Genomic DNA, 26914 nt, shown 5'->3' on the forward strand with positions numbered 1-26914 from the left:
GACCGCCGTCTGACCACAACGGGAAGGAGCTATGATGGGGCAGTAACTAATATCGTGTTTTTACTAACGGTATAGTACATGTACTGATAGAAGTGGACTTATATATCGATTTTCGCAGGAACGGTACACTATTCCAAGATACAATAATGTCTGCGGACGATTTTCAGACGAAATACTCCTCCGTCATGGAGAGTATGCTAAAGGCTGCAATCGCAGAGACTACGAAACTTTTCGAAACTATGGTCAACGAGCTGAAGGTCGAAATATCCAAGATGAAAACGGAGAACGAGGAACTTAAAACAAGATGCTGGCAGTTTGAGATTGAAAGAAATCAACAAACTGTTTTTATCGTTTCCGGAGAAAGTGAGCCGCCTCCAGGGCCCAGCGACGGCTCTGAGAAACGTGATCAAGCTATTCAATGCGGTGAGTTGTGATGCATTACTATCCACAACAAGCATGGCTTCCCTAACTAACATACTTTTCTGTTAGTGCCACAAGTAGGTGGTTCTGTTGAATACAAAAAACCGCCCATGGCTATTGACGTATAAAGTATCTTAGCCTAACGTAGTTATTTCTAAGGCATGGGGTTCAAAATACGAGGGAAACCATACAATGCTATTTCCGCTAACTGCTTTGTAACCGGATGTACCAACAGCAATATTGGAACATTATGGGAGTGTACAGCACTAAGATGCTAACATTATACATTGTATAATCAGTAGGCCTACCATTTTGACTTCTTTATGTAATCACAATTCACATAACGTAGAGTTTAATAAGGTTGTAATTAGGGATGCTCCGATCGATCGGCCGCCAATCGCTATCGGCCGATATTCACTCTATGCCGATCACATGACGTAAAATGCATGACACTTGTCTCGGTGACAAAACAAGCTCGCCAAAATGGCTTCACCAGTCTGGCAATATTTTAAGGTGTCCGAAAAAGACAGAAATCCTGCAGCTCCACCCGGTGAGTGGAGCAACACACACACACACACACTAAGAGTTAGACCTAACACACTTAGCTATTTTATCTACCTCTGGAACAAGCTAAACTAGTTATAAATATATTTACTCTTCACTGTCGGGTCACTCATTACTTGATCAGTGAGCTGCATGAGACCTACAGGGAGGCGTGTGGTGCAGTGGGTTGTGCGTTGGTGTTCGGATTTGGGGGTCACAGGTTCAAACCCCACTGCAGTCAGCATGTCGTTGTGTCCCTGGGCAAGACACTTCACCCCAAATTGCTCCTGTGGGGATTGCCCACAGTATTGGGTATGTAAGTCGCTTTGGATAAAAGCCTCTAACAAGTGACATGTAATGGACAGGGACCGGCTGTCAGGAGAGGGAGAGAGTGTTATTATCCAAAGTTAATGTAACCTTGAATAATGTACTTCATTAGAATGTAATAATTATGTTGTTTGTGGAAGCAGTAGTGAATGAGCCCCATTAACTGAGTTTTAAACATCACTTTAAATGGAAGATCCCCATAGCCCCCACTCCATCGGATCGGTATCGGCCGATACTGATACCGGCAATTAGGCTTGTGCGGTATCATTTTTTTCATACCGTCATACCTTGCTGACATCATACCGTGGTATACGGTATATGACGGTATGACTTGGGTCGACTTGAGCGAGGCGGCGTTCGGCGGCAAATATATGTTTCGAACGGTATATTATATGTTCGGTGTAAAATGCAGCCCGAGCCGGTAGACGCTCGCAAAGTGCCGCGACATGCGCGCAACTGCAAAACAAGGGCTGCATACATGATACATTGTGCAAATGGCACATTTTGAGATCGGATACAGGACGCGTTTGTAGATGTCCGACGTTGTTTCCATTGTGAGCTAAGTTAACAATATATCATCATACATAAAAAATTTCCGGGAGTAAATACTTGACTTATTGAATAAAGATGGCTATATTCACTAACTAGTTTGGCAATATTATTCCGTGCATGTGTTAAAAACCTTATTTCCATTTGATTCATTGGATTACTCGCGTGAATGTTTAGCACGTTAATGCTTTCGTTTTTAAAACCGTCCGACCTCCACTACAAAACCATCAACCAGTTGCATAGGATTAAAAAAATGTCAACACTCACTCACCCAGTCTTAAACATTCCCAAAGAAGTGCCTCTCTCTCGTTGTGCTGGATGAAGTCACTGGCAACGAGTAAACCCAAAATAGTCCCAAACAGGCGCAGAGGCATTTTTCTTTTTTTACTAATTGTCCGAGTTCGGGGCCGGCAAATGCTGCCGCCATCTTGCTCAGCTCAGCTCTGTGCTGAGCTCTGAGAGCGGGAAAGACGGACTGCCCTCCCCTGCCCTCTGCTGGCGCGTGCTGTGCATTACAACCAATGTCGTCCCTATCAAAACTCCGTGTCAGTGTAATAGAATGAAACGCATCTGTGATTTGGCGCACAGTCTGTGACGTCACGGTATTGAAAATCATACCGACGGTATTTCGAAATACCCTGGAATACCGTCATACCGCCCAAGCCTACCGGCAATCGCCCCCAAAATTGGCGATTGGAGCATCCCTAGTTGTAATGGAAAGATCTCTACATGACACATTATAAAGGATGCTAATTCTCCCTAAAAAATGTTGTAACAGTTGGTAGGACATGATCCTACTATGTAGCCATTTGTCTAAAAAGGTTGACCATGCCAATTGTTATGTGTTAATGTAGGCAAGGCAACATGAGGCATTCAATTAAAGTGATAACTCAATATTAATTTGTATTGCATTTACTATTTAAAGTAAATCAACAGTGCTGTATAAAATCATAATGGCACAACTTGATTTAAAGTGGACCTATTATGTGATATTGGAAAAATATATTGTGGGGCCATACCTATACAAAACATGTCTGTGAAGTTTTTTGCTTAAATACCAAACAGATCACCTATTGTAGCCGTGCCTCATACGGCTCATACCCCTCTTTTGTAGCCCTGTTAGAGAAACACGGATGTTGGGTCCTTAGCTAAAAATAAAGGAGGCGGAGCTAATGCCTGATCAGAATTCTACCGGAGATAAAGTTACATTCTGCTGTGATAAAACGCCATCCTGTTCTATACCACATCAAGGATTCTTTCTGAAACAGTATGGAGCTCAAATGCTTTATCTCTTTTGGGTTTATCACGAGGTGAGTTCATTTTTTTATTATATATATTAGGGGTGTAACGGTTCACAAACATTTCAGTTCGGTACGTACCTCGGTTTTTAGGTCACGGTTCGGTTCGGTAAGTTTTCGGTACAGCAGAAACAATTATCACAAAACATAAAATATATATATATATTTGTTTTCATTATTATTAAACTGTGAATAATGTATTCCCTCAAATAAATATAAAATAAAATAAACATTAAGGTGCAGCATTTTGATGAACTGAAATAATCTGTATTTGAACTGTACTGTACTAGTACCTAAGCAGCCAGCTTGACATTATGATTTGCTTGTCATTGTATTTTCACGTTTTTGAAAGAAAAATGAACTTGCTTGCCAAAAGGGCAGATCTGCTGGCACTAACAACTTTTAAACATCTTACAACTGGTTTCCTTTTCTTAAGTGCAGCCATCTGCAATGAGTTAGAGAGAGACAGAGAGTTAAAAGTGGGGCTGCATGCTGACATGCTGAACTAGCAATAATGCTTAATTTATTATATCAAAACAATACCTGTCTATCTAGCATAACATCCCAATAAGCTGCTAGCTCTGCAAAACACTATTGCTAGCTAATGTTTTGCAAAATATTAAAAGTGAGGCTATTACCAGGGCTTCTCAAACTCCGGACCAAGGTCCGGATCCGGACCGAACTGCAAATCAATCCGGACCAAACCCTGTGTCCCATTATTAAAGGAAAAAAAATTCTGAATCTGATGAAAATTAAAGTGGACCTATCATGCTATATTGGAAAAATATATTGTAGGGCCATACCTATACAAAACATGTCTGTAAAGTTTTGTGCTTAAAATACCAAACAGATCACCCATTGTAGCCATGGCTCATACTGCTCATCATACCCCTCTTTTGCAGCCCTGTTAGAGAAACGTGGATTTTGGGCCCTTAGCTTGAAAAAAAAAAAAAAGAGGAATTCTACTGGAGATAAGTTAAATTCTGCTGTGATAAAACGCCATCATGTTCTAAACCACATGAAAGATTATCAGCACAATCAGTTATGTATAAAAGACATCACAAAGTGCATTGCCTGACGCGTTGTGAGAATGAACGTGCATATATATTTACTTGCAGACCGCAAGTTAACCGCGACTTTCTAATGCCATTTTTGCCGAGGTTCAAGGCATTGGCTACAGACAAACAGTGCCATTTGTCCCACTAGTTCAAGCCATCATACGTATGTATGTATTGAATGTGTGTGTGTATACAGGGGCGCCGTTTACCGACAGGCAAGTGCTTGGACCAGAAGGGGGCCCCCAAATAAGGTAGATTAATCCAATCCAACTTTATTTATATAGCACTTTAAAACCTCCAGACCAAAGTGCTGTACAGAGAGATACATACAATATAAAACCACACAGCTCAGCTCACAAAACATTCAATAAATTAATTAATTTAAAATAAAAGATACAAACACAAAACAAACCAGAATAAACGTAACAATTTCAAAATGTAATTTTCTTAAAAAAAATAAAAAGAACATAAAAAAAGATTAAGAAGGTCCACAGCAACGACAACATGAAACGCCCTATAATTTACCGAAACGATATGTCGGGAAACCCCCTCAAGGGGGCCCCAGGCATTGCGCGCCAAAACTGCTTCTTAATTTCAGTTTCGTTGTTCCGCTCCGGGGGTGGGGAGGGACTTTACTGACATTGACCCGGACCATTGACCTTGTATAAGATTCACAAGTGGACCTTTATCAAAAAAGTTTGAGTACCCCTGCAGTAGACCTAACGTTAGTCTAGTAGCCTCACTTCTAATATTTTGCTAAACATTTGCTAGATACATGTTGGCTAGCTAATGAGCTTCACATATCAACCTGAAAAACTGCGATGCTCCACTCGCAGCCCCCTCCCCCGCACCACAGTTACTCCGCTGCAAGACGCTGCACAAACCCCCAACTCTGACTGACTTCCCACGTCCCTGTGTAACTGGGAAACTGATAGAATTGGATCATTGCCACTTCAGTTTAGGGGATTGGGATGTTGATTGAACTTCGGCTTTCAACTGATTTACCTTTCGAAACACATGTATGGCTCTGCCGCTCAGCGCTGCTGCTTGCCTCTGTCTGTGTCTGCGTTCTTCGCACCTGCCTGTAATCTGAGAAGGTCCTCTCTGGCTGGCTCCCGTCCGGAAAATCTTCAGTGTTGATTGACACTTCAGTAATAGCGCTGTGGGCGGGACATTGCTCGTGTACAGAGAGTGGTGACTGCAGCCAGAGAAACGGCCGCATCAGAGCCAAAGTTTTATCGACAATTTAAAAAAAAAAAAGGAGCAATAATCGGTCAAATGCGGAATATCGGCCCCGATATTCCGGTACTAACAATGTCTCCTGCTATGGAGAACACCCTCTCGCTAGGGAAAGAGGTAGCAGATACAGCCAGGTAGCGCTTTGCTAATATGGCAACATAAGGATATTTGGCGTTTGTAATAGCTTTGGCTCGGTCTGAACTTTTTGCGAGTGGTGGAGGCTTAAATGCTAGTGCAGTGCATGACATTAAGGATTTTGGGAGATGGCCCTGTGGGCCATCTAAGCTAATTTACAGATGGCCCTGACCCCAATAGAGATTGCCCTGAAAAATGCGCGTGGACGAAATGGCACGAAGGGTTTGGGGGGCCTCCCCCTAGAACATAGGGCTGCAACTAACGATTATTTTGGTAGTCGACTAATCGGTCGATTATTTTTTCGATTAGTCGACTAATCTAACGATTATTTCTGTCACACCCTCCATCTCTGCTTCCTGTGGGCACGGCTCCTTTTCCGGGCTCCAGTGCATGTTTTACCTCAAGTCTGCACACCTGTGAATGTCACCCTGTTGTCCAGTCCCAGGATCAATTCAATCGCATTTTATTCTTGTCATTTCGCAGACCCTTGTTAATTATTATTTTAAGTTTGGAATTAATTACAGCGTCCATAAAGCTCTAGTGTGCTCTACTACGCTGTAAGCTTGGCGCTGTTTAGCAGCTCGTTGGTGGACACGCAGCCTCAACATAACTGAAATAGCGTTTGCTTAGCAAGCATTAACCATGAGACGTTCTGTTTTCCAACATGTAAGCTAACGTAAACATGACTATGGCTAACTTGCTCAAACTTACCCATGATCCAAAGTAGCAGTCCTCACGGTTCCAGGGTGCTTGCGTTTTAAATGCTCGTGCATCACTGTAGTGCTGCCGTGGAATGCCAATTCCCCTTTACAAATTCTGCATTTCACTGACTTCTTTGGCTTCTCGTCTGTGAAATACTCCCACACTTTCGAAACTCTCGGTCTCGCTTTTTTGAGCTCTTCATCACCCTCATTCTCTCTCCTTTCCGCCATCGTTCGTATTCTTTCTTCTTTGTTGTTAGTACAGAATGCAGTCATGGCAGACAATGGAGAGTATACTGCCCCCAGCACTTCCTGTAATGCATTGCAGTTACAAATGAACATTTGCGCAGTTTTGAATTAACGTTACCGGCTCTCTGATTGTTTTTATACGACGCGTCGACACTAAAATTCCGCGTCGACGAATTTTTATGATCGACGTCGTCGATTATGTCGACTAATCGTTGCAGCCCTACTAGAACATTTAGATTTTTCCAGGTCTTACTGTAGATGCTGTCTGGTGCATTCTCTAGACTGAATTATAAGATGAACCACCACAATATTATATTGTACAATTTCAATTTTATTCTTCATTTCACTTGTTTGCTCTTGTTTGCTCGCTTGCATGCCCTGCATAGCTATAAGAAATACTTAAGTTGTTGATCAAGACACTTTCCATCTGATGAAGGCAAATGCCTTCCCAGATGTAAAAAAGTAGAAAACATTACATTCAGTTATAACTGCAAAAAACAAACATTATTTACACTATTATGGCCCCTGTTAAAAATGTTTGTAATGTTATCTACTGTAAGTTGGTCGAATGAATGCTTCCTCATCCGGAAGCTGACCGAGCAGCAGTCGAGAGGAGCCGAGCGCATCAGCGAAGCACACAACATGGTGACGTCGGAGTTCCCGTTAGCCGGCAAATCTAAATCTCTTCGGTCAAAATAATTTCCCTTTGGCGCAATACCGCTTCAGTTGCGCCACTTATGTGACAGAGAAGAATAGTCCATTCTAATGTATAACGCGTAATGTGGAGAAAGAGATGTCCTGTCTGGGTTGATTGTGCGTTGATCTGTTGGTAATGCCTCGGGGTTCCGGTGGGCATGTAAACAAATGCATAATGCTGCGCTATACTTTGTGGCCTCACCCGGTTGCATAGCGACACTTATTGTTTAGGTGTCTTTTAATAAGCAGGTAGTCATATCATTAGCTAGAACTAGCTGGATCTGATCGATATGGACATAAACGCGAGTGAAGTCTAATCTGACGGGAGAGAGAGAGATCAGCTGCTGCTGACGAGTCGACACGCAGCTCTGCATGATCACATGCAGCGGTGAGCGGACAAAACACACACTTCAGGTTAGAATATCACTCGTAGCTATTTTAATTACCTCTCAAACTACCTAAACTAGTTATAGATATGTTTAGTTTTACTGTCGGGTCACTCATTACTGGATCCGCGAGCTGCATGATACTGGCATAATAGATTGCCCGATCGGGCAACCAGCAGGTGAGGCTTCATTGCCCGATCGGGCAACCAGCAGGTGAGGCTTCATTGCCCGAGCTAAATACTAGATGGCCCCGGGCCATCGGGCAGTCCTTAATGTCGAGCCCTTTAGTGGGAGTTGGGTTTGCACTTCAGTCTTTTTTTCTTTTGGTACCGGTGATATTCACGTTCGAGTGATGCCTTTTCAAATGAGTGTGCACGTTTGATGTATTGCCAGCCGCGTAACCAATTGTAGTTGTACAATGCCGACAAACAGATTTGGTTCGGTCCACCTGTCTTTGTCCGTCATCCTTGTACGTAACTGCAAAACCAAAACGTGACTTCAATGATGCTGGAGGATTTTCGAGCTCAACTTCATCTGCGTTCGCCATTTTGACAGTTCCTCAAATTACTGACTAAATTTGAACGCATCCCTGTGACCATCTCTCATAGTATGCCTCTCGTCCAATGAAATGACTTGGTCGCTCTATGACGCCTTGAAATTGCACTGAATGCTGCGTTCCTGCAGCCCTGCCCGGATCGTGGGCTGCAAGAACATACTACTCGAACGCTGCGACGCAGCACCTGAGATTACTTCCAAAAAGTTTTTCACGTTCTCAATGTTTTATGTTTAACGTTATATTCGTTCGGTACACACGTGTACCAAACCGAAGGGCCCGTACCGAATAATTTCGGTACGTATACCGTTACACCCCTAATATATATATATATATATATATATATATATATATATATATATATATATATATATATATATATATATATATATATATATATATACGTTGAATCGGCCGTGCGTCGGCCACAGGCAGTCGGACAAAGAAATAACTCTGCAACACTCCAATGGCTGATAGCTCCAGTACCGCACGAGACATGTTTTCGATGGACGAGAGTGGAAATGGAACGCACACGCTATTTGTTGTTTGTTTATATCACAGTCTGTTCTTCTTCTCTGTCTTCCGGTTGTTGCCTCTTTTGAATGACAAATACACACTACCGCCGCCTGCTGGTAAGGAGAGTTATTGCCACTCACGCATGCGCAGTTCGTACGTGCTACTTGGCCGTCGGCTAAAGTCTTTGCGGTGTGTTCCAGTGCGACTGTTGGCCAAGAAGCAGGAGACGTGAGGCGACACAACAGTCGTGTTCCGTCGGAACGTGTCCTTTGGTGTCCGTTTGGTGTGTCAGGGCCTTTACACAAACACTTTTTACTTGTAATGAAGACCTTCCCTGGAATGCCAGTTTAAAACAACTCTAGATAAAACATGAAAAGGTCACCACAAAAGACAATAGTAGTGTTTGACTTGGGCTGAATGATATACACCAGGGCTGCACTATATATTGAAAATCTTTCGTTATCGCGATATTGACATTCACTGTACAGGGCTCAACATTATAAATTGCCCGCCGGCCCGCAAGCACTATTTAGACACCCCGGGCCAGCATAACCTACTTTCCTCTTGCCCGCTCGGGAAACAAAAAATATTGCTTTAAAAAAAAAATTCTCCTGTGGTATTGGTATTTTGACGAGGATTTTTGATAAATTGTTTCAGCTATTATGCCACAACATAGCGTTTCGTGAGTCGGTTATCGTTGTTGGGTGAAAAGCAAACAGCTGTTGGGTGAAAATGTTTTTAATACCAGCGGTAACCGGCCAAGCGCCAGGCAAAAAACAATCTTCAAATAAAAGAAAGTCACCGGAGGAGTTAAAGGAGAGTGAAGAAGAAGATGGAGAGAAGGTTTCAGCCAGCTTGACCGATGGAGTTGGCTTCTAAAACCGTCCTAAAACCCTTTTATAATCTATCGATTAGATTTATGATTAGAAAATTATAAAAGTAGGGTAGACATGTGGAGATTTTCTGGCTGAACAAAACGTGCATTTATCAAACAGGTTAGTTTCCACAGACCTTATTTCCAGCTATTTTCCCAAACCCTGTGGAGAAATCCCTTTTTTTTTTCTTTCGAGGGAACCAGCAGCTTACTTCCTTGTTTTATGACGCGTCACTGGCTGCACCTCTCAATATGATGCCAATATAAACAAGGTCTTCTGTCGGCTCTGTACATCAATGCCGACCTATGCTGACAAGTAAGTGAAGAGTAGACAATATAAAGGTATTGGCTATAGGAAAATGTCTAGTGGTGCACGATAATTATCGGCCCGATAATTATCGGTCCGATATTAGGAATTATGACGTCATCCCGATAAAAGTATTAATAGCCCCGATAATATACAATATATTTTTTGGGTAAAAAAAAGAAAAAAATACTGCCGTGTGGGTGGATTGGGATGAGGGGCGCCTGTTTTTCACTCGTCTCCTCCCGTTTTGCCAGTACTGTGGTATTAGTGGTTTAGGAAGAGGGGAGTTTTTCACAAATCCAGCGCTCCCTAACTCATGCCTGGCTGTGACGTAAATGGTATGTGGCCGTGAAGCCAGGACAGTAAACAAACATGTTGTCGGTAGTATGGGACTATTTCAAAGTTTCAGAGTTAGATAGTTTGCTTGCTATTTGTATTAAAAAATGCAATGCAGAAGTTCCACGAGGAGGGAAAAAGGCAACAAGCTATAATACTTCCAACCTGATTAGTCGCCTGAAACATCGCCATCGCTACGATGCTGTGTTAAAAGCGTACGAAGACGCCTGCGCTGCTAAACTAGCGGCGAATCCAAAGCCAGCTGCAAAGGCACCGGGGCTTTTACCTATCGACGAGGCTTTTGAAAAAGGCAAGAAGTTTGCCAGAGACGACCCCAGGGCTAAAACGAGGGAAAAACTACAGGTACATTCAATATATATATATATATATATATATATATATACATTCTTGTAGTGTGTTCTTACCAAAGCCGGATGAATACCTCCAGTGTGTGTGTGTGTGTGTGTGTGTGTGTGTGTGTGTGTGTGTGTGTGTGTGTGTGTGTGTGTGTGTGTGTGTGTGTGTGTGTGTGTGTGTGTGTGTGTGTGTGTGTGTGTGTGTGTGTGTGTGTGTGTGTGTGTGTGTGTGTGTGTGTGTGTGTGTGTGTGTGTGTGTGTGTGTGTGTGTGTGTGTGTGTGTGTGTGTGTGTGTGTGTGTGTGGTTTGAAATTAGCTGCCTTCAACAATGAACTATATACAGGACTGTCTCAGAAAATTAGAATATTGTGATAAAGTTCTTTATTTTCTGTAATGCGATTAAAAAAACAAATGTCGTACATTCTGGATTCATTACAAATCAACTGAAATATTGCAAGCCTTTTATTATTTTAATATTGCTGATTATGGCATACAGCTTAAGAAAACTCAAAAATCCTATCTCAAAAAATTAGAATAGTTCCTCAGACCAAGTAAAAAAAAAAGATTTATAACAGCAAAACACAATCAAACATTTGAAAATGTCCATTAATGCACTCAGTACTTGGTTGGGAATCCTTTTGCACGGATTACTGCATCAATGCGGCGTGGCATGGAGGCAATCAGCCTGTGGCATTGCTGAGGTGTTATGGATGCCCAGGATGCTTCAATAGCGGCCTTTAGCTCATTAGCATTGTTGGGTCTGGTGTCTTTCAGCTTCTTCTTCACAATACCCCACATATTCTCTATGGGGTTCAGGTCAGGGGAATTTGCAGGCCAATCGAGGACAGTAATGCCATGGTCAGTACACCAGTTACTGGTGGTTTTGGCACTGTGGGCAGGTGCCAGATCATGCTGGAAAATGAATTCCTCATCTCCATAGAGCTTTTCAGCAGACGGAAGCATGTAGTGCTCTAAAATCTCTTGGTACACAGCTGCATTTACTCTGGGCTTGATGAAACACAGTGGACCAACACCAGCAGCTGACATGGCTCCCCAAACCATCGCTGACTGTGGGAACTTCACACTGGATTTCAAGCAACTTGGATTTTGCTCCTCTCCAGCCTTTCTCCAGACTCTGGCGCCTTGACTTCCAAATGAAATACAAAACTTGCTTTCGTCTGAAAAGAGGACTTTGGACCACTGTGCAACTGTCCAGTGCTTCTTTTCCTTAGCCCAAGTCAGACGCCTCTTCCGTTGTCTTGAGTTCAGAAGTGGCTTGACCATGGGAATACGGCTATTGTAGCCCATTTCCCGGACACGTCTGTGAACAGTGACTTTTGATACCTGGACTCCAGCTTCAGTCCACTGTCTTTGAAGCTCCCCCAAATTCTGGAAGCGACTCTTCTTCACAATGCTGTTAAGGCTGCGGTCATCTCTCTTGGTTGTGCAGCGTTTCCTGCCACATTTCCCCCTTCCAACAGACTTTTTGTGGATGTGCTTTGAAACTGCACTCTGTGAACAGCTTGCTCTTTGAGAAATTTCTTTTTGTGTCTTACCCTCCTGATGGAGGGTGTCAATGACGGTCCTCTGGACAGCAGTCAGATCAGCAGTCTTCCCCATACTTGTGATTTAGTTTACTGAACCAAGCTGAGTGTTTTTCAAGGCTCAGGAAACCCTTGCAGGTGTTTCGAGTTAATTAGACGATTCAAGTGATTCGTTGAACACCCTACTAGTATACTTTTTCATGATATTCTAATATTTAGAGATAGGATATTTGAGTTTTCTTAAGCTGTATGCCATAATCAGCAATATTAAAATAATAAAAGGCTTGCAATATTTCAGTTGATTTGTAATGAATCCAGAATGTATGACATTTTAGTTTTTTTAATTGCATTACAGAAAATAAAGAACTTTAACACAATATTCTAATTTTCTGAGACAGTCCTGTATATTGCTTATAAAACGTAACATTTATGAAACTCATTAAAATTAAGAAAACTGTTGCATTTCAGGACAGTTTTGTTAAGCACTCCTGGAAAAGATAGCATTACTCTGTTACACTTCCCTGACTAAAGGTTATTTTTTTTTAAAAAACACTCGATACAGACACAGCTTAGTAAATAAAGCGTGGGCGGGGTAACTTACCAACTGCAAGATGAAGTCTGTGGCCAAAGCACTGCAGCCTGGTCCACTCGTTCAGGGAGGCAGCCTTCACCATATTTGCAGCATTGTCTGTTATACAGACTTGACGTGTCTCATCCAGGCCCCAAGCAGCCACCGCTTCTCTCAGCCCCGCTGCGATGTTCTCACTTGTGTGATTTTCTGGGAAAAATGCCGTTTGCATACAGCGACTTTTCAGTGTGAAGTCCTCATCAATAAAGTGCACCGTCAGGCTTATGTACGGCTCCGTTGTCCAGCTGGACCACAAGTCAGTTGTAACAGCATAGTATTCCACTTTAGACAGCTCTGTTTCAACTTTTGCCCTGCATTTCTTGTACAGGTCGGGGATGGCGACTTGAGAAAAATATGTGCGTGACGGTATTACGTACCACTTATCAAGTGACAGGATCATTTTCTTAAAACCCTCTTTGGTAACGGTTTAAATTGGTACCATGTCTTTTGCCAGGTGAAATGTTATGGCATCTGTGATGTCTTTATGCCGTTTTGAACCTTTCTCATATGGTGTAACACCGGCAAAGGCATCTGAAATAGTTTTTTGCTGTGGATGGCAATCAGATCTGACTCTGCACTCGTCATACAGAGATTTGTGGTGTCTATTCAAATGGGCGAGTAAATTTGACGTGTTGCCTCAGGTTGCCGAAACAATTGCATGGCTCTACAAAGTACGTTTGTTTGTTCAACATCAAGCTTTTTGTATGCAAAATAGTTCCAGATGGCAGATGTTGCTTTTCTTTTTCGAAGTAAATCTTCATTCTCGCCGGTATTGTCCTCCTGTGCCTCGCTCATTTTTTACCGGTGTTTTGATGGTCTGCAAACTAGCAGGGCGGGGCCTGCTGTGATCTGATAAAGAATGATTGTGATTGGTGGTTTGCTGTGCATGCAGAGCCTGCATGTCACTCACTCCAAGTACCCCTGACATGAGAGCCGCGCAAGTTTTCCTTTTGTCGCAAGAAGCAAAATAATTGTAACATGACGTGTTTGAGTTAATTCACCTACTTAAGCACTGAGCCTGTTTTTCAGGTCTCAGGCTCGAAAATGACATTCCCAGAACAAATGACCATATCTTCCCTTCTAAAAGGGTTAAATTAATAATCTTTTCTGTCAAAGTAATGATAAACCTGTGAGTTGGATGTAGAAAAGTCAGAATCAATATAGATGTTTTTTATTTTAAAGAAAATTCAGATTGAACATGGTAAAAAAAACTGTAAATTATAGTGTCCGTCCAAAAATAATTTTGTACTTATAGTGAAAACTAACCTTGGATGATGGGTTAGTAGACTAAAAGCTTTAGGAATCCAAAGTACAACATAGAATAAGTACCCTGTATCAAGATTGATGCAAAACAAGTGACATTTGACCTTTCATAGAGATTTAGCAAAAAAAAAACATTTCTGGGGTCATTTGGGTGGATTTTCCATATCTCTGGCCCCCCTTGGTCGATTTTGACAAATGAAATCTCTTTATAACCGCTAGAGCCAATGGAATTGAGGGGAAGTTCTACACACACCAACACATGAACAAATAAGGAGTGAGAGTGCCAAAACCGGAAGCTGGGATAACTCTGGTGGCTACCATTAGCAGCTAACTTTTGTGCTCCGATTTTTACATAAAAATTGAATTATGGATTATAAACAATTGCTTCAAAGCCACAGATACATTATTAACCTATGGATCAACCGAATCAGCCGCGTTCTTTCTCATTTTAATGCCATTGAAAACGTCTTTTGATCAGATTGACAGCTACGGTGAGACGATCTCCCGTAAAATCTCCGTAAAGGTACGTGTTGTGATGTCTGTGCTTCCCCTGTCGCAAGATCGGATCGCTTAGTGATGATATTATACTTAAATAATCTGTGGAGTCTCAGCTTTAATAGGATATATTGTATGTGCGGTTTCGATAAGTAATAAGGGTATCTTTATTTTGAATTCTGTGCTAAAGTGCATTTGCATTTTTTCGCTTAGTGCTAATTCAGAGGCTTGGTATTACCCTTGTGTTTTGTTTTGGTAAAAATGGTTCATATCTTCAGTTAGCTGAGATTATTCCCATTAATCTGGTGCTACACATTAATAGTTTCATAAATGTTAAGAAGCCCTGAGACACAGTCTCGAAAAAAAACTGTGGGGGGGTCCACTGGGGGGGCCGCCATGCATAAGAGGTTATCGCACGTCCAAAAAAAAAAAAAAAAGAATAAAACCGCACGTCCCTGCGGTGTGAATATTGGGCATGCGCATATGGCGGTTATCGCCATGACACGATATATCGTTCAACCCTAATCTGTTTGTATTTTGAGCAAAACACATCATAGACATGTTTTTATATATCTGAGACTAGTGCTGTGTACCTGGACTCACATTCAGGTTCAGGTCCGGACTCAAGTCCAGAGGTTCAGGTTCAGGTCCGGACTTATAAGTCCGGACTTGTGTCAAGTTGTGTGAGTAACTAAAGTGAACTTATTTTTAGCTAATTATCAATTGAAAATAAACTCATAATCAACTCAAATTCAAACTCGTCAGGTTTATTGTGCCCCCTTCCAACTTGTGTCTACACCATGTCTTTTCTAGAACTCTACATGTGTTACTAACTACACAACACAACTACATACATAGTGATGTACATACAAGACTCAATATGCAAGAGTACAAGTCTATGTGTTCTTGTTCAAGAACAACAGCATATTGACATTGTCTGGGTGAAGTGTTGCTCTTTCGGCAGACACTATATCACCATACATACAAAGGAGTTAGCTTAGCTACACTACCATATATGGCAACCAGCATCCCACGCTGTCAGTGTCCACTATGTCTAAACCAGCTTCCCTTGACGTCACACAGATCTCGCGAGCAGTTGCGATATTTTGCGAGACTTCGTGAGTTCAGTAATGGCCGCCATATCAGAAGCCAAAACAATGTTTTTCGTCTTTTCTCAGCGCAAATTTCTCGATCTATGGAAGGTTTTAGATGGTTTAGAACAAAAAGGAGAATATACGTAAGTACCGGTTCCTGACGTTCCGGTTTTAACCGGACTTGAACCGAAACCTTTTACAAGTCCAGTACCGGTTCGGCGTACCGGTACGCAGCACTATCTGAGACCCATAATATATGCCTTAAAATAGCATGATAGGTGCACTTTAACATTTGTTTTTCTTTATGTTGCATGTGTCAGAAATAAAGAATTATTATGGTAGGTATGAAGGAAAACACAAAAACGAAAAACACAAATAAATACATTTTAAATGTACATAAAGGGTAATTAATCCCGAGCCCTGACTACAGGCATTATGGAGAAGGAGTAGCATTTCGGAAACCGGCACATCACCTTTTCAGAATTTCGGCATCAATATAGTCTGAAAGTATTTGTTGACGTGACACTATTACTTACAAGCACAACACTCTAACTATCTAAGAATATGTAGAACCATGTACATAACACAGATGGAGGGGAAATTGAGCATAAACAATTTAGTAGGTTGGATCAGTATTTATTTATCAACTTTTTTTGAAAGTTTCAGGACATAAGCCACAGAGATAACGAATTGTCCTATTTTCTGTGTGTTTATTTGTACAGATATTGTTCCTTCCCGATTTATGCTGGTGGAGCAATGTCCACCTGTGAATCATCAGGAGATTGAGAACACTCTGCACGACCACAACTATGAGGGATCTACTCAAATGGCCGTTATAGTTGTCAAACAGGAGGTGTGTTTGTATTTAAAAAAAATCAGCAATGTTTTTTTTCCATCTATGCTGTCTTGTTGAAATAAAAAAAAAAATTCCTCTGCCGCAGGATTCCTATGATTCTAAGTCGCATTCCGTCGTTAAGCAAGAGGAAGTGGAGCAAATGGTGGTCTGCGGGCAAGTTTCAGGTGATCAACCAGGTAATGAGTTTAAATGGTAACTGTTATTTTCTCAACTAGTTTGATAGTTTGTAAAATTGACAGAATTTGTCAAGGTTTGCTCCTTACCATTCTCCCTTTATTCTCCTAATGTTTCCTCTAAAATATCTCTTTCACTGATAGATTCACCCCAGGCCTCTGCTTGTGCAACTGAAATTGGCGGGCGTCTCGTTAACCAGGAAATTTCAACTGGAGAAATACCCACGCCCCAAGAAGAGACCCCAGTAGCCCGAGAACAACCCTGTTTGGGAAGTAATAGTGGTCTACAAGGAGCTCAGAACCAATTGCCTGAATTGGTGCCTTCAATAGTCTTCTCACTTGCTTCCATAAACAACAACATAGAAGAAGATTCTGAAGTAAGTCAAAACATATCAGCAACGCAGGAAGAACTCATAAAAAGGGGAAAGCCCCAATCGGTGGTTGCTCATAATGAATCAGAGGTTGAACCTCTTCAAAAAGAGCAAACATTAGTGGTCAACCTAAAATGTCCAAAGGAGGGCAAAAGAACAGTAAATGAACAGGCTGATGTTACTCCTAAAACTACAGGGAAACGAATACGTGGACCACGTAAACAACTCGATAAAGGAAAAGCATTTGAAGAATCAAAAAGTGGCGACACTGAGGGTAGTTCCCAGCCTGAGTTGCCAGGGCCACGTAGAAGAGGACGGCCGCCAAAGAAAGCCAAAAATCAGCAACAGCCTATGAAGGAAAACGGTTCTCCGACTTGTTCAGTACCATCTGTAGGCACAAGATGTTCCTCTAGAAAGGGTAAAACCTCTAAACCTCAACAACTCTCCATGGAAAATGAAAAAATCTCGATTCAAACTCCATCCACTGAATCTTTATCTTCAATTGGAACATTAAACCCTCTTGAAGATCAGCCCAGAGAACGTCGTAGCTCTGTAACTCTTCAGGATGCAATGCTATTAGTTGAAGCTATGAATCAGTCAACAGTGGATATGGCAGCACCAGCTAAGACCCAGAGTGCTTCTCATGTGGGCATCCTACAAACTGTGGACGAGGTCGCAGCAGAGCAACAGACACCACCGCTTCCTGTTGAGACATGTAAAGCTGCATGCGAGCTGGCTCTTACCGAGCTCTCCACAAAGGACCAATCGGCAATAGAGAAACACAATGACTCTCCTATGAATTCTGATATAACTTCGACCAATGAACTTCAGTCCAACATCAACTGTGTCCTACCAAAACAACAGCATAAAGTAATTCCATCTAAACCTGCTACATCTTCAATTCCCTTAACAGATGTTGCGGTTCAAAGCATTATGCGGGCACTTCAACAGCAATCTTCTGCTTCTCCGGTAACATCAGTAGCAACCAGCAAAACGATCAAGTCAGTCTCTCATAAAATAATTGCCATGCCAAGATCATTATCCTTCTTAAAACCTCCTAAAATAGGAGCACCATCTCCCTCCCAGCCACCTACTGTTGCTGCACAGAAGAAGAGTATACTTCCAGACTCCTTAACTGCCGGCTTGCTTCTCGGAACCCCTTTTAAAGCCTCTGCTCCTCAGACAACAGTAGACGCTGCGTCCGTGAAATTGGTTTCTGCTGACCCTACACAGTCAACCACAACCGCAAAAGACTCATTGTCAGGGCCAACACAACAGCCTCAATTCACAATAATAATTCCAAGAGAAGTGTCAGCTGTGGCGTCAAGGCTGCTTCATTCACAGAACATCATTCCGCAAATCAAGCAAGATACAGCCAAATCAGATGCTCTTGTTACACTGTCATCGCCAGATTTGATTTCACCTTCACATGAGTTAAGGATTACTGTGAATCCACAAATTGCTTCAGAGGAAGACGCCAAAGTGTTGTTTCAAAACAAGAGTGAAACATTGGAACCAATTTTAGAATGTCCCCAACAAATAGACTCCGTTTCTGAGCTTATAAAAGCACCTACAGAGAACATTCCCAGTTTAAACGCATCAGAGGGGCCAGTGCCTACCTCTGTGCATCCAGTGATTACGCAAAATGTTGCACAGAAACTCTCTGCCGTGGTCAGATTAACCAGGCTCTCATTTCCAATATCAGCCAAAGAAGCAGTGAAAGTCTCTATACTGCCTACAGATCGACCTTCTGAAAACTTGAAAGAAGGTATCACAAAAGAGAAACCATCATCTGTGGTTATGTCAACGCAACCATCAAAGACGATTGTGTCATCCACTGAGTTATGTCCCGGATTAAAAGAAACTCCTGTTGTTCTGCCTGTGAATATCTCTCAGACGGCAGAAAAGCCCAAAGGTATTCAAGAGACGGCATCATTATCCTCTGAAGGCAGAACACCTTCCGAGGTGTCAACACCAGACTTTGAGAACTCAACATTGGCCCCCAAAACAACACCTACAGAAAATAAATCATCGGCTGACATCATGCATCTAACTCCAATCGCCACAGAGGACATGTCAACTCCTCATTCATGGATGACTAAAGCCCAGTTCCTTGCACAGCTGGCAGTGACACCTGTTACGAAAGACCCAACAAAGGTGATTTAACGATATATGGATACAACCTTGATCCTTTTTGGCGCCGTATTTGTATATGTCAATTAGGGATCGACCGACATGGCTTTTTCAAGGCCGATACGATTATTAGTAATTAAGGAGACCAATAACTGATATTTGGAACCAATATACATTTGCAGTAAAATCAGAAAATCTTGGTGTCAAAATGTAGAATAACAAAACTTCTATGAAATGCCTTTTTATGTTTTAATAGCCTGTCAGATAGCGCTGTGGGCGGGACATGGCAAATGTTCTAATTTGATTTTTTTTTTAAAGCCGATAACGATATTCTGTCAAATGCGGCATATCGGCCTTGATAATCTTCCAGGCCGATAATCAGTCGAGCCCTAATGTCAATGACAAATATGTTCCAAGCACCCATAAAAAGGAAATCTGGGCTGGGCTAAGCCCCCAATGTTTCCAGGTCCTAACTACGCCCCTTGTATTACTTGTGAAATGTTGGGTGGGAATGTTTATTCACTGGCCTGAAATGTTCCTCACAATGGCCTTGGATGTTTAAGGAGCACCTTAATATATTTCTTGGCTACTCTTGCAACTTTTTGCTAAATTTCTTTCTTTATCTTTCCTTTTTATTATAGGCTTCCTCTGAGGGCTCCATGGATTCCACAGCTTCCTCTGAAGAAACCATAACTGGTGACAAGAAAAGGTTCCACAAAAAATCTATTTTGGACAAGCTCCAAAGTCATCTCAAAACTCGCTTGCAAACTCAAAGATCTAAAATTAATCCATGCAAAGAAACAGAGACCAGCGCTTTAAGGCCTATAAATCTTAGATTAAAAAATGACAGTCCAGCCAATAAAAACACAACAAAAAAATCAATTTTCCTGATGCCAAAAGACTCAGGATTAGTTAAAGATGTTACATCTCCAGCCAGGAAATCTGTTCACCCTGTTCCTGGACAATCTGGAGCTAGTGTTGGGTCCAAGAGAACTTTTAGTGATCCACCGGTCAGTTCTAAGAGGTTTAAGGCTACTAGAGAGTCCACTCCTTTGACTCGCCGGTCTACAGGTGTAGATGTTGGCTCCACAACTAAAAAATCCACTTCTCTGAGTCCTAGGATGTCAAGCTTTACAAAACAAAGTGCTAGCTCTAAAACGGATAAATCAACTTCCACGGATCCTAGAAGATCTATCTCAATTAAAGAAAGTGCTAGCCCTAAAAACAGAAAATCAACTTCTGTCAGCCCTAGGAAGTCTAGCTTAAGTAAACAAAGTGCTAGCTCTAAAAAGGATAAATCCACTTCCCTGAGTCCTAGAAAAACTATTTCAATTAAAGAAAGTGCTACCCCTAAAAAGACAAGATCCACTTCTGCAAGTCCTATAAAGGGTAGCTCACCTAATGAAAGTGTTGGCTCAAAAAAGACTGACAGCATTTCTGTGCGTCCTGGGAGGATTATTTCAACTAGAGATGGCGCTAGCAATAAAAGTTCTGAAACCACTTCTGTGGACCCAAAGAGGACTACTTTAAGTAAAACTAGCACTAGCCCGCAAATTATCTTCAAGGAGTCGCCTTCTTTCTGCCGTAGAAAATGTACCTTACCTAAAGATGTTACTACCAGTGCACAGATTCAAGGGGAAACCAATTCCTTCAGTCCTGGATATAGAATAACTTCAGACGAGGCTAGTACTAAAGAGCATAAGTTGAACCCTGGTTCCCCAAGTATTAGGTGGCCTAAATTGGCTAAAGGTTGTGTCAGTCCTAGAAAGACAAGGGAATCCACTCCTGCAAAAAAAAAAAGATTAAGTCCAGATGTTACTGGTCCTAAAAATAATTTAAGAGTGGTGAGTGCTAACAAGTTGGCTAAAGCAGCAAAAGCCAAAACAATGGCCAAAATTAGAAGTTCCAGTCAATCCAAGTTGCAGAATGGAGCTAAAACAACCCAGTCAGCAGAGAACAGTGACACTGCGAAAAGAATTACAGCTAAAGCCATCTGGACTCCTCCTAGAGTATCAGCCAATAAAACACCTCCTGCTGGGGAGAAGAAAGAGACAAAATCACCCAAATCCCAGAATCAACCGCTAGTTTTCCCTCCAAGTGTTTCTCTCTTCCCTATACCTGTCAGAGGACCTACTGTTATGTCACCATTACAGCCTTTATCAGTCATTGGTAGGCGTCTGCTCAAGAACCAGTGTGGGCAGTGCGGCCGTGTCCTCAGCAGCGTTGCAGCCCTAGAAAGCCATGTTCGTCTCCACACTGGGCACCGACCCTTCTCGTGCACGCTCTGTGGGAAGGGCTTCCCAGACTCTAAATGTCTCAAACGCCATGCACGGGTTCACCGCAATGGTAGGATCCATGTCTGCCCACAGTGCGGGAAGGGCTTTGTCTATAGTTTTGGCCTCACCAAACACCTCAAGATGGTGCACAGGAGGATCAAGCCTTTTGTCTGCCAGATCTGCAACAAAGGGTTCTTCACAAAACGAGATGTGGAAGCCCACTTACGGATGCACACTGGAGAGAAACCATTTCATTGCAACCTCTGTGAAAAGAAATTCGCAAGGAGGGTAGAACTTAATATGCATTTAAGGTGGCATAATGGGGAGAAGAGACACTGGTGTTCATACTGTGGGAAAGGATTTCTAGACTCCAATAACCTGAAAAGGCATAAGTATATTCACACAGGGGAGAAACCACATGCCTGTCCTCACTGTGATAAGAGTTTCAAGCAGTCAGGCCACCTGAAAAAGCATGTCAAAAATGTTCATAAAATCCCATGAGAGATGGACATTAATATGCCACCCTTTTCTTCTGAGGATGTTATTGGCTTTAAGAAGGCTTCAATATCACTTCATTTAAGGAGATAAGCTCTTTTACATTCTTACCAAGAGTTAATTTGAGTTTAGTTAAAAATATTTCAACAAATAATTTCCTTTCAATTTTGCGAAAGTACAAGTGATATCATCCTTACTTGCAAGCTCACATTAAAACATTGGGACTGCATTCGAAATAACATGAATCCGCTATGCAAAGGATTGTGGCTGAGAATAGCCAGAGAAGCATTGCTGCAAAAGCAACTGGATATTGTAAAAAAATGTAAAACTCTAATTTTATGTATTCTCACAGCAGATATGTTGTAATATCATATGATTTTTTTTTTTAATTATTTATTCATTTATTTTTCTTATTCTAATTGCTAACAAACATAAAATGGCGGAACTGTTACATAAGGACTGGTTTTCCATTTTCTTTTTGAACATTTTGTAAATACAATAAAAGGCAATTGTAAGTATTTTATCTGCTAGATTTTGATTCTTTATATTGTTTTTATTTTATTGCCTTGATTTTGACGGCTGTTAAAAAAAAATCAATATGAGTTAACATTGTACTGCTTGGGCAATAATGTAACACCTACAACAACAATTAAAATTGTGCTTTCATACTGGACAAGAAGCCAATGAAGCCATCCCTGAAAAAGACAATGAATGTACGGCCATGGTTTTTATATAGCTCGGTATGACCACACATATTTCTCTTGAGGTGACGATTTATTTTTTCAAATGTTCTGTATGGTCTAAACACGCCAAAAGAGGATGTGTCCATTTCCCACAAACATCAGAGCACTGGAACACAACTTCAGCGTTTATCTGTGTCCATTAGTCGCAACCAAACTTTTTGTTTGTTTCAAACATTGAAAAAATACAGTTTTAATGTTGTAGTTTTGCGGAATTCTCCTTTTTTGATTTTCTTATATTGCCATTGTGTCGCACACGGTTTTATTTTACAAGGGACAGATTTCATTTTATATCTTTTGTAAATGTATTTTTCTGCCTGCAATGTTCTGAAAGTGGATACTACCCCTTGAACAACTCCCTGACAACAATGGCCAGACTTTTTTTGAGAATTCTAAACCTTTACTTTTAATTTATTTGATTACTATGTATATTTCCTTGGTCTGTTGTTTTTTCTGTCATTGAGAAAGCAGATACTAAATATAGAGTTGTCATACTAAACTGCTCCTATGCCCTTTTTTTGTCTGAATACATGTGACTTTAAAAAAAAAAATCGATATTGCGGATGCATGACAATGGTATAATCTTACAATGGGAACTTTTTCCTTTTAAATCGTTCGACTTATTTTAAAACATGTCGAATTAATAAATACTTTAACCACAATTCATTAGGTCATTTTCACATTTCCATAGGTACAACAGAGTAGGCCAACTTTTAATTCTTAATTTTGGCAATAAACAAACAATACATGTGCTTGTCAATAAATAGTAGCATATCAAGGCTTATGGCTGAAAGTTGGCCATACAATTAAAAGTCTTAAAGGGGTTGTTTTCCTTCAAAGTCACATGAAACACATTCTTCCAGTGAAAGTGAATTAGAAGAATGAATGAACATTTTAATTAAAACATTTAATGCAGGTATTTCTCCACAATCACTTTCATTTCTACTCAAAATTTGTTGTAAAATCTGTTGTAAAAATCTTTTGCCCACAACAGGATGACTGTTTTGTATCATTCTTTCCCTTTTTTGCCGACCAGAGAAACTCCATGTCATTTTTATTAGCCTTTTCCACTGATAAATGTTTATTATATAATGTAAAATGGGTTTTTAGAATACAATTCACTGCCGTGGTTCTTACCCTTTTTTTAAGACTACTATTGAAGAAAACATTCCCATAGATAAATTGGAAAAAAATTAATTAAAATGAAAAAACATACATATTCTGCTATCCGTCGCCTATCACTTACTGCAATTATTAATCACCTTTTTTTTTTTTTAAATCAATCAATTTTGTGTTAATCATCCTAGGGATCATTGAAATTATGCATTTTAATTTAAAGAACATCTGGATATTAACATATATTATTAATGTACACAGATATGTTCCCAATGGTAAATGTGGTCGGATTAAAAAGGGGAATGCTCATTTTGTATCACCATACACAATCTTTGTTCCCAAAGCTGACATGTTACAAACACTAGGATAATATTAAACCATAAAATACAACTAATTTCTGTTTTAAATGCCTAAATATTAAATTTTCAGACACATTTGTATCGCTTTATCCTCAATTTTCCTAATCAATGCCCACTTTTTAATAAAGTACAATATAGAAGCACCAGATGACCATCACCGAAAGGATGTTTATTTGAATAATTTGTACATGGTTTGCCCAGAGTACATCCGATATTAAACAACCTAACTTAAGCCCTTTAAAACCTTGTAACAAGGGCAGATATCAGCAAGCCCAACCACATTGTAAGAGACATGGTTAATGCCGGAGGGCCTGCAGAACGCACAATGGAATGATAGCACTTGCCCACATTTCCAACTTTATCTACAGCCACTATCTCGACAATCTGTGAGCAGCAAGAGGCTGTGTAGTTGGCCAGAATGAAGGGATCACTCGGGGAGGTGGTGGTGATGTTTCCACTGCCCTGCCGCAGGGCCACGCTCTCTATCCCGGTACCGTTTCCGTCCGTAAGGTTGGCCGCAAGCTCCCACTGGAAAGGTCTACACTGAGAAACATCTTGAGGGCAAGCATCAGCCAGCACGCTCATCAATTTACACACAGGCTGAATGAAATCTGTGATCTGGACAGAGAACAAAGGGGAAGAAAGTGGGAAATGTATTTATGAATCACAACAAAGTGCAATTAAGATATGGAGGAGAAACAAATCTCTGAAAAAAGTCTTTGTAGCCATGTTTAAAAAGAATGTTGTTATTCCTACTCTTTTCAACTCTGTATTCTCGTTACCTTGGTTAGAACAGAGAATCTCATAACCACGTAATTGGAGTCCACGCCGCTGTCCGACAAGGCTTCCACCGTCAGAGTGACGTCAGTGCCTGATGGAGTGTTGGCAGGTGGCGTTATAGTCAGACTAGTATTAGTATATACACCAGTTGTCAAGAAGATACTGTCAAAAGAGAGAACAACTATTTGAGAATAACACACACACACATTTGACTTTGATTGAAAACCAAGAACATTTCCCGTTCAAAGCATTGATCATTAATGACATTTAAATAATGTGAGAAATCTATAATGATAATAGACTAGAATAATGCTCAAAATTCCAACAAGGAGGCAGTTTATTGTCAAGTGATGGTAACAATGTAATTGCAGAATGCAGCCCTTTTGTACGTGAGCTCATTGCTTGCGTTGCTTTATACAAGGAGGGCACAACAGACTGAGTCAATGCACACGATAAAGGCACACAGAAGTGGAGCTCAAGCACTAATGATATGATTAATTTGGTATTTTCTCAGAATGCAGTATGGTCGCAAAGGATTATTATGTAAGAGTGTGAGTGAGTTAAGTGTAGAGTCGTAAAACATAACATGGGAACATTTCTTAATTCATGTAAGCTACAGACCATGTATCATGCACCAAAAAATCCTTAAAAAATTCATTGACTTTGTTCAAAACAGCTGACTAATTTCCAGGTTTGAGGACCTGCAATGTTATTTTGTCGGGCACAGGACCCCCTGAGTTCTTCAGCAGCAAAACTATTCAAATGATTTTTGTATAGAGACAATTGATTTACACAAAGTACAAGAAAACTAAATCAGTTAAAGCAGGAGTACTGAAGGCGTAGCTTAAAAAGAAAATAGACCTCTTTTGAAACACCCAATTTCAACGGTCATGGTCAAAGACCTCAATGATTATGGCGCAAAAAAACATTGTAACAAAGACATCTACAGGGCTTGAATATAAATCTAATGTCATAAACATATGATAAAAAGCACTCACCTGTCTGGGTGGGACATGGGGAAGCCTCTGTCATTTCTGGCATTGACACTGTATTTGCCACCAGAGCCCTGGGTCAGGACGCTTATGGGGATCCCGAATGATTCCCCTGGCCTCACACTGCTGTCTACCACAGCCTAGAGGGAAGAAAACAGGTGAAAACAAGTAACATTCAAAAAAAGTGCTTACATTGCGTATAGGCCTTTATCTAACTTATATAAATTGTATAAAAACATTTGCTTGTATGTATACACAGGATGGTAAAATACAGACCATGATTTTGACTTTAGAGATGGACATCTGGGTGGTGGACTGCCTCTGAAATTTGCTGTTGGACACTTTGTCAGTTCCTTCCAGAGTGACAACAAACTCCCCCTCAGGGATGGCATCAACGGTCACCAGGATGTCTCCGTTGCCCATGTCCAATGTTGTGCTATTGCTAGCAGTCTCAGGGCCGGAAACAGTAACCAGGGCAACATCTCCTATGGTCATCGATGACGGACCTTTCCTACCAAGTACGGAGAGCATCAGAGTGGCCGGCTGGTCTGGTGTTTCCAGAGGAGAGAAGTGAAGAAGCAAGGTAAGGGGAAGAAAAAGTGACCTATACATACAGTATGTGTATGCAAAGATCATGAATAATTTGCCATTAACATTGGAATGTTTGTGGAGTGTGTGCTATTAGGATGTTTGATGTGCCAAACCTCACCATTGTGTTTAATAGGGACATGCCATCATTTGTAGAAAAAAATGCTGATTATTGTTGAGCTCTTTTCTTTAGCACTGTTGTTTCTAGATAAGTCCATTCACTCAAGTACTGTTCTTAAATAAAATGTTTAGGTACTTGTACTTCATTAGAGTTATTCCATTTTCTTTTACAAAGTAATTTACAGGGTTAAATAAATAATATTTGTGTGGATTTTACCTTACTTGGATGTACAACTAACTGGACAGCATACAGTAAAGATGAGTCACAACATTAATCAGCCTTCATACTATATTTTTGGTTGTCTTCTTGGAGCATAATGAAAATACAACATGCATTTTGATGTATAA

General features: G+C 40.9%; 2 protein-coding genes across 4 annotated transcripts in view; one reads left to right on the top strand and one right to left on the bottom strand.

The window, feature by feature from the left end:
* Nucleotides 1–23110, top strand: LOC307033077 (uncharacterized protein). Of its 3 annotated transcripts, XM_079671346.1 has the most exons (5): nucleotides 1–423; nucleotides 16290–16420; nucleotides 16509–16599; nucleotides 16741–16973; nucleotides 19742–23110. In XM_079671346.1, exons 1-5 carry the CDS (start codon nucleotides 147–149, stop codon nucleotides 21875–21877), a joined length of 2868 nt encoding a protein of 955 aa, XP_079527472.1. In that variant the 5' UTR covers nucleotides 1–146; the 3' UTR covers nucleotides 21878–23110. The 3 variants fall into 3 exon arrangements, 2 of the variants coding, with proteins under 2 accessions (XP_079527472.1, XP_079527473.1); XM_079671347.1 differs by lacking the exon at nucleotides 16741–16973 and having other exon boundaries at nucleotides 19742–19867; XR_013806395.1 differs by lacking the exons at nucleotides 1–423; nucleotides 16290–16420; nucleotides 16509–16599 and having other exon boundaries at nucleotides 16831–19124; nucleotides 19742–19879.
* A 374-nt stretch (nucleotides 23111–23484) lies between these two features.
* Nucleotides 23485–26914, bottom strand: part of vwa11 (von Willebrand factor A domain containing 11) — a 28126-nt gene continuing 24696 nt past the window's right edge. The window contains exons 15-18 of the mRNA XM_079671366.1: nucleotides 26135–26406; nucleotides 25865–25998; nucleotides 24869–25028; nucleotides 23485–24704 (exon numbers count right to left, since the gene is read on the bottom strand). Coding sequence (XP_079527492.1) covers nucleotides 24324–24704; nucleotides 24869–25028; nucleotides 25865–25998; nucleotides 26135–26406 — 947 coding nt within the window. The 3' untranslated portion in view covers nucleotides 23485–24323. The remainder of the gene's footprint in view (nucleotides 24705–24868; nucleotides 25029–25864; nucleotides 25999–26134; nucleotides 26407–26914) is intronic.

Source organism: Notothenia rossii (genome assembly GCF_949606895.1).
Source record: "Notothenia rossii genome assembly, chromosome: 1".
Taxonomy (NCBI): domain Eukaryota; kingdom Metazoa; phylum Chordata; class Actinopteri; order Perciformes; family Nototheniidae; genus Notothenia; species Notothenia rossii.

Excerpts from the sequence above, each read along its gene's own strand:
- LOC307033077 (XM_079671346.1), top strand. The coding sequence starts at position 147 with ATGTCTGCGGACGATTTTCAGACGAAATACTCCTCCGTCATGGAGAGT. Across the intron at positions 16,421-16,508 it reads TTATAGTTGTCAAACAGGAG|GATTCCTATGATTCTAAGTC; the intron begins GTGTGTTTGTAT and ends CCTCTGCCGCAG. Across the intron at positions 16,600-16,740 it reads AGTTTCAGGTGATCAACCAG|ATTCACCCCAGGCCTCTGCT; the intron begins GTAATGAGTTTA and ends TTTCACTGATAG.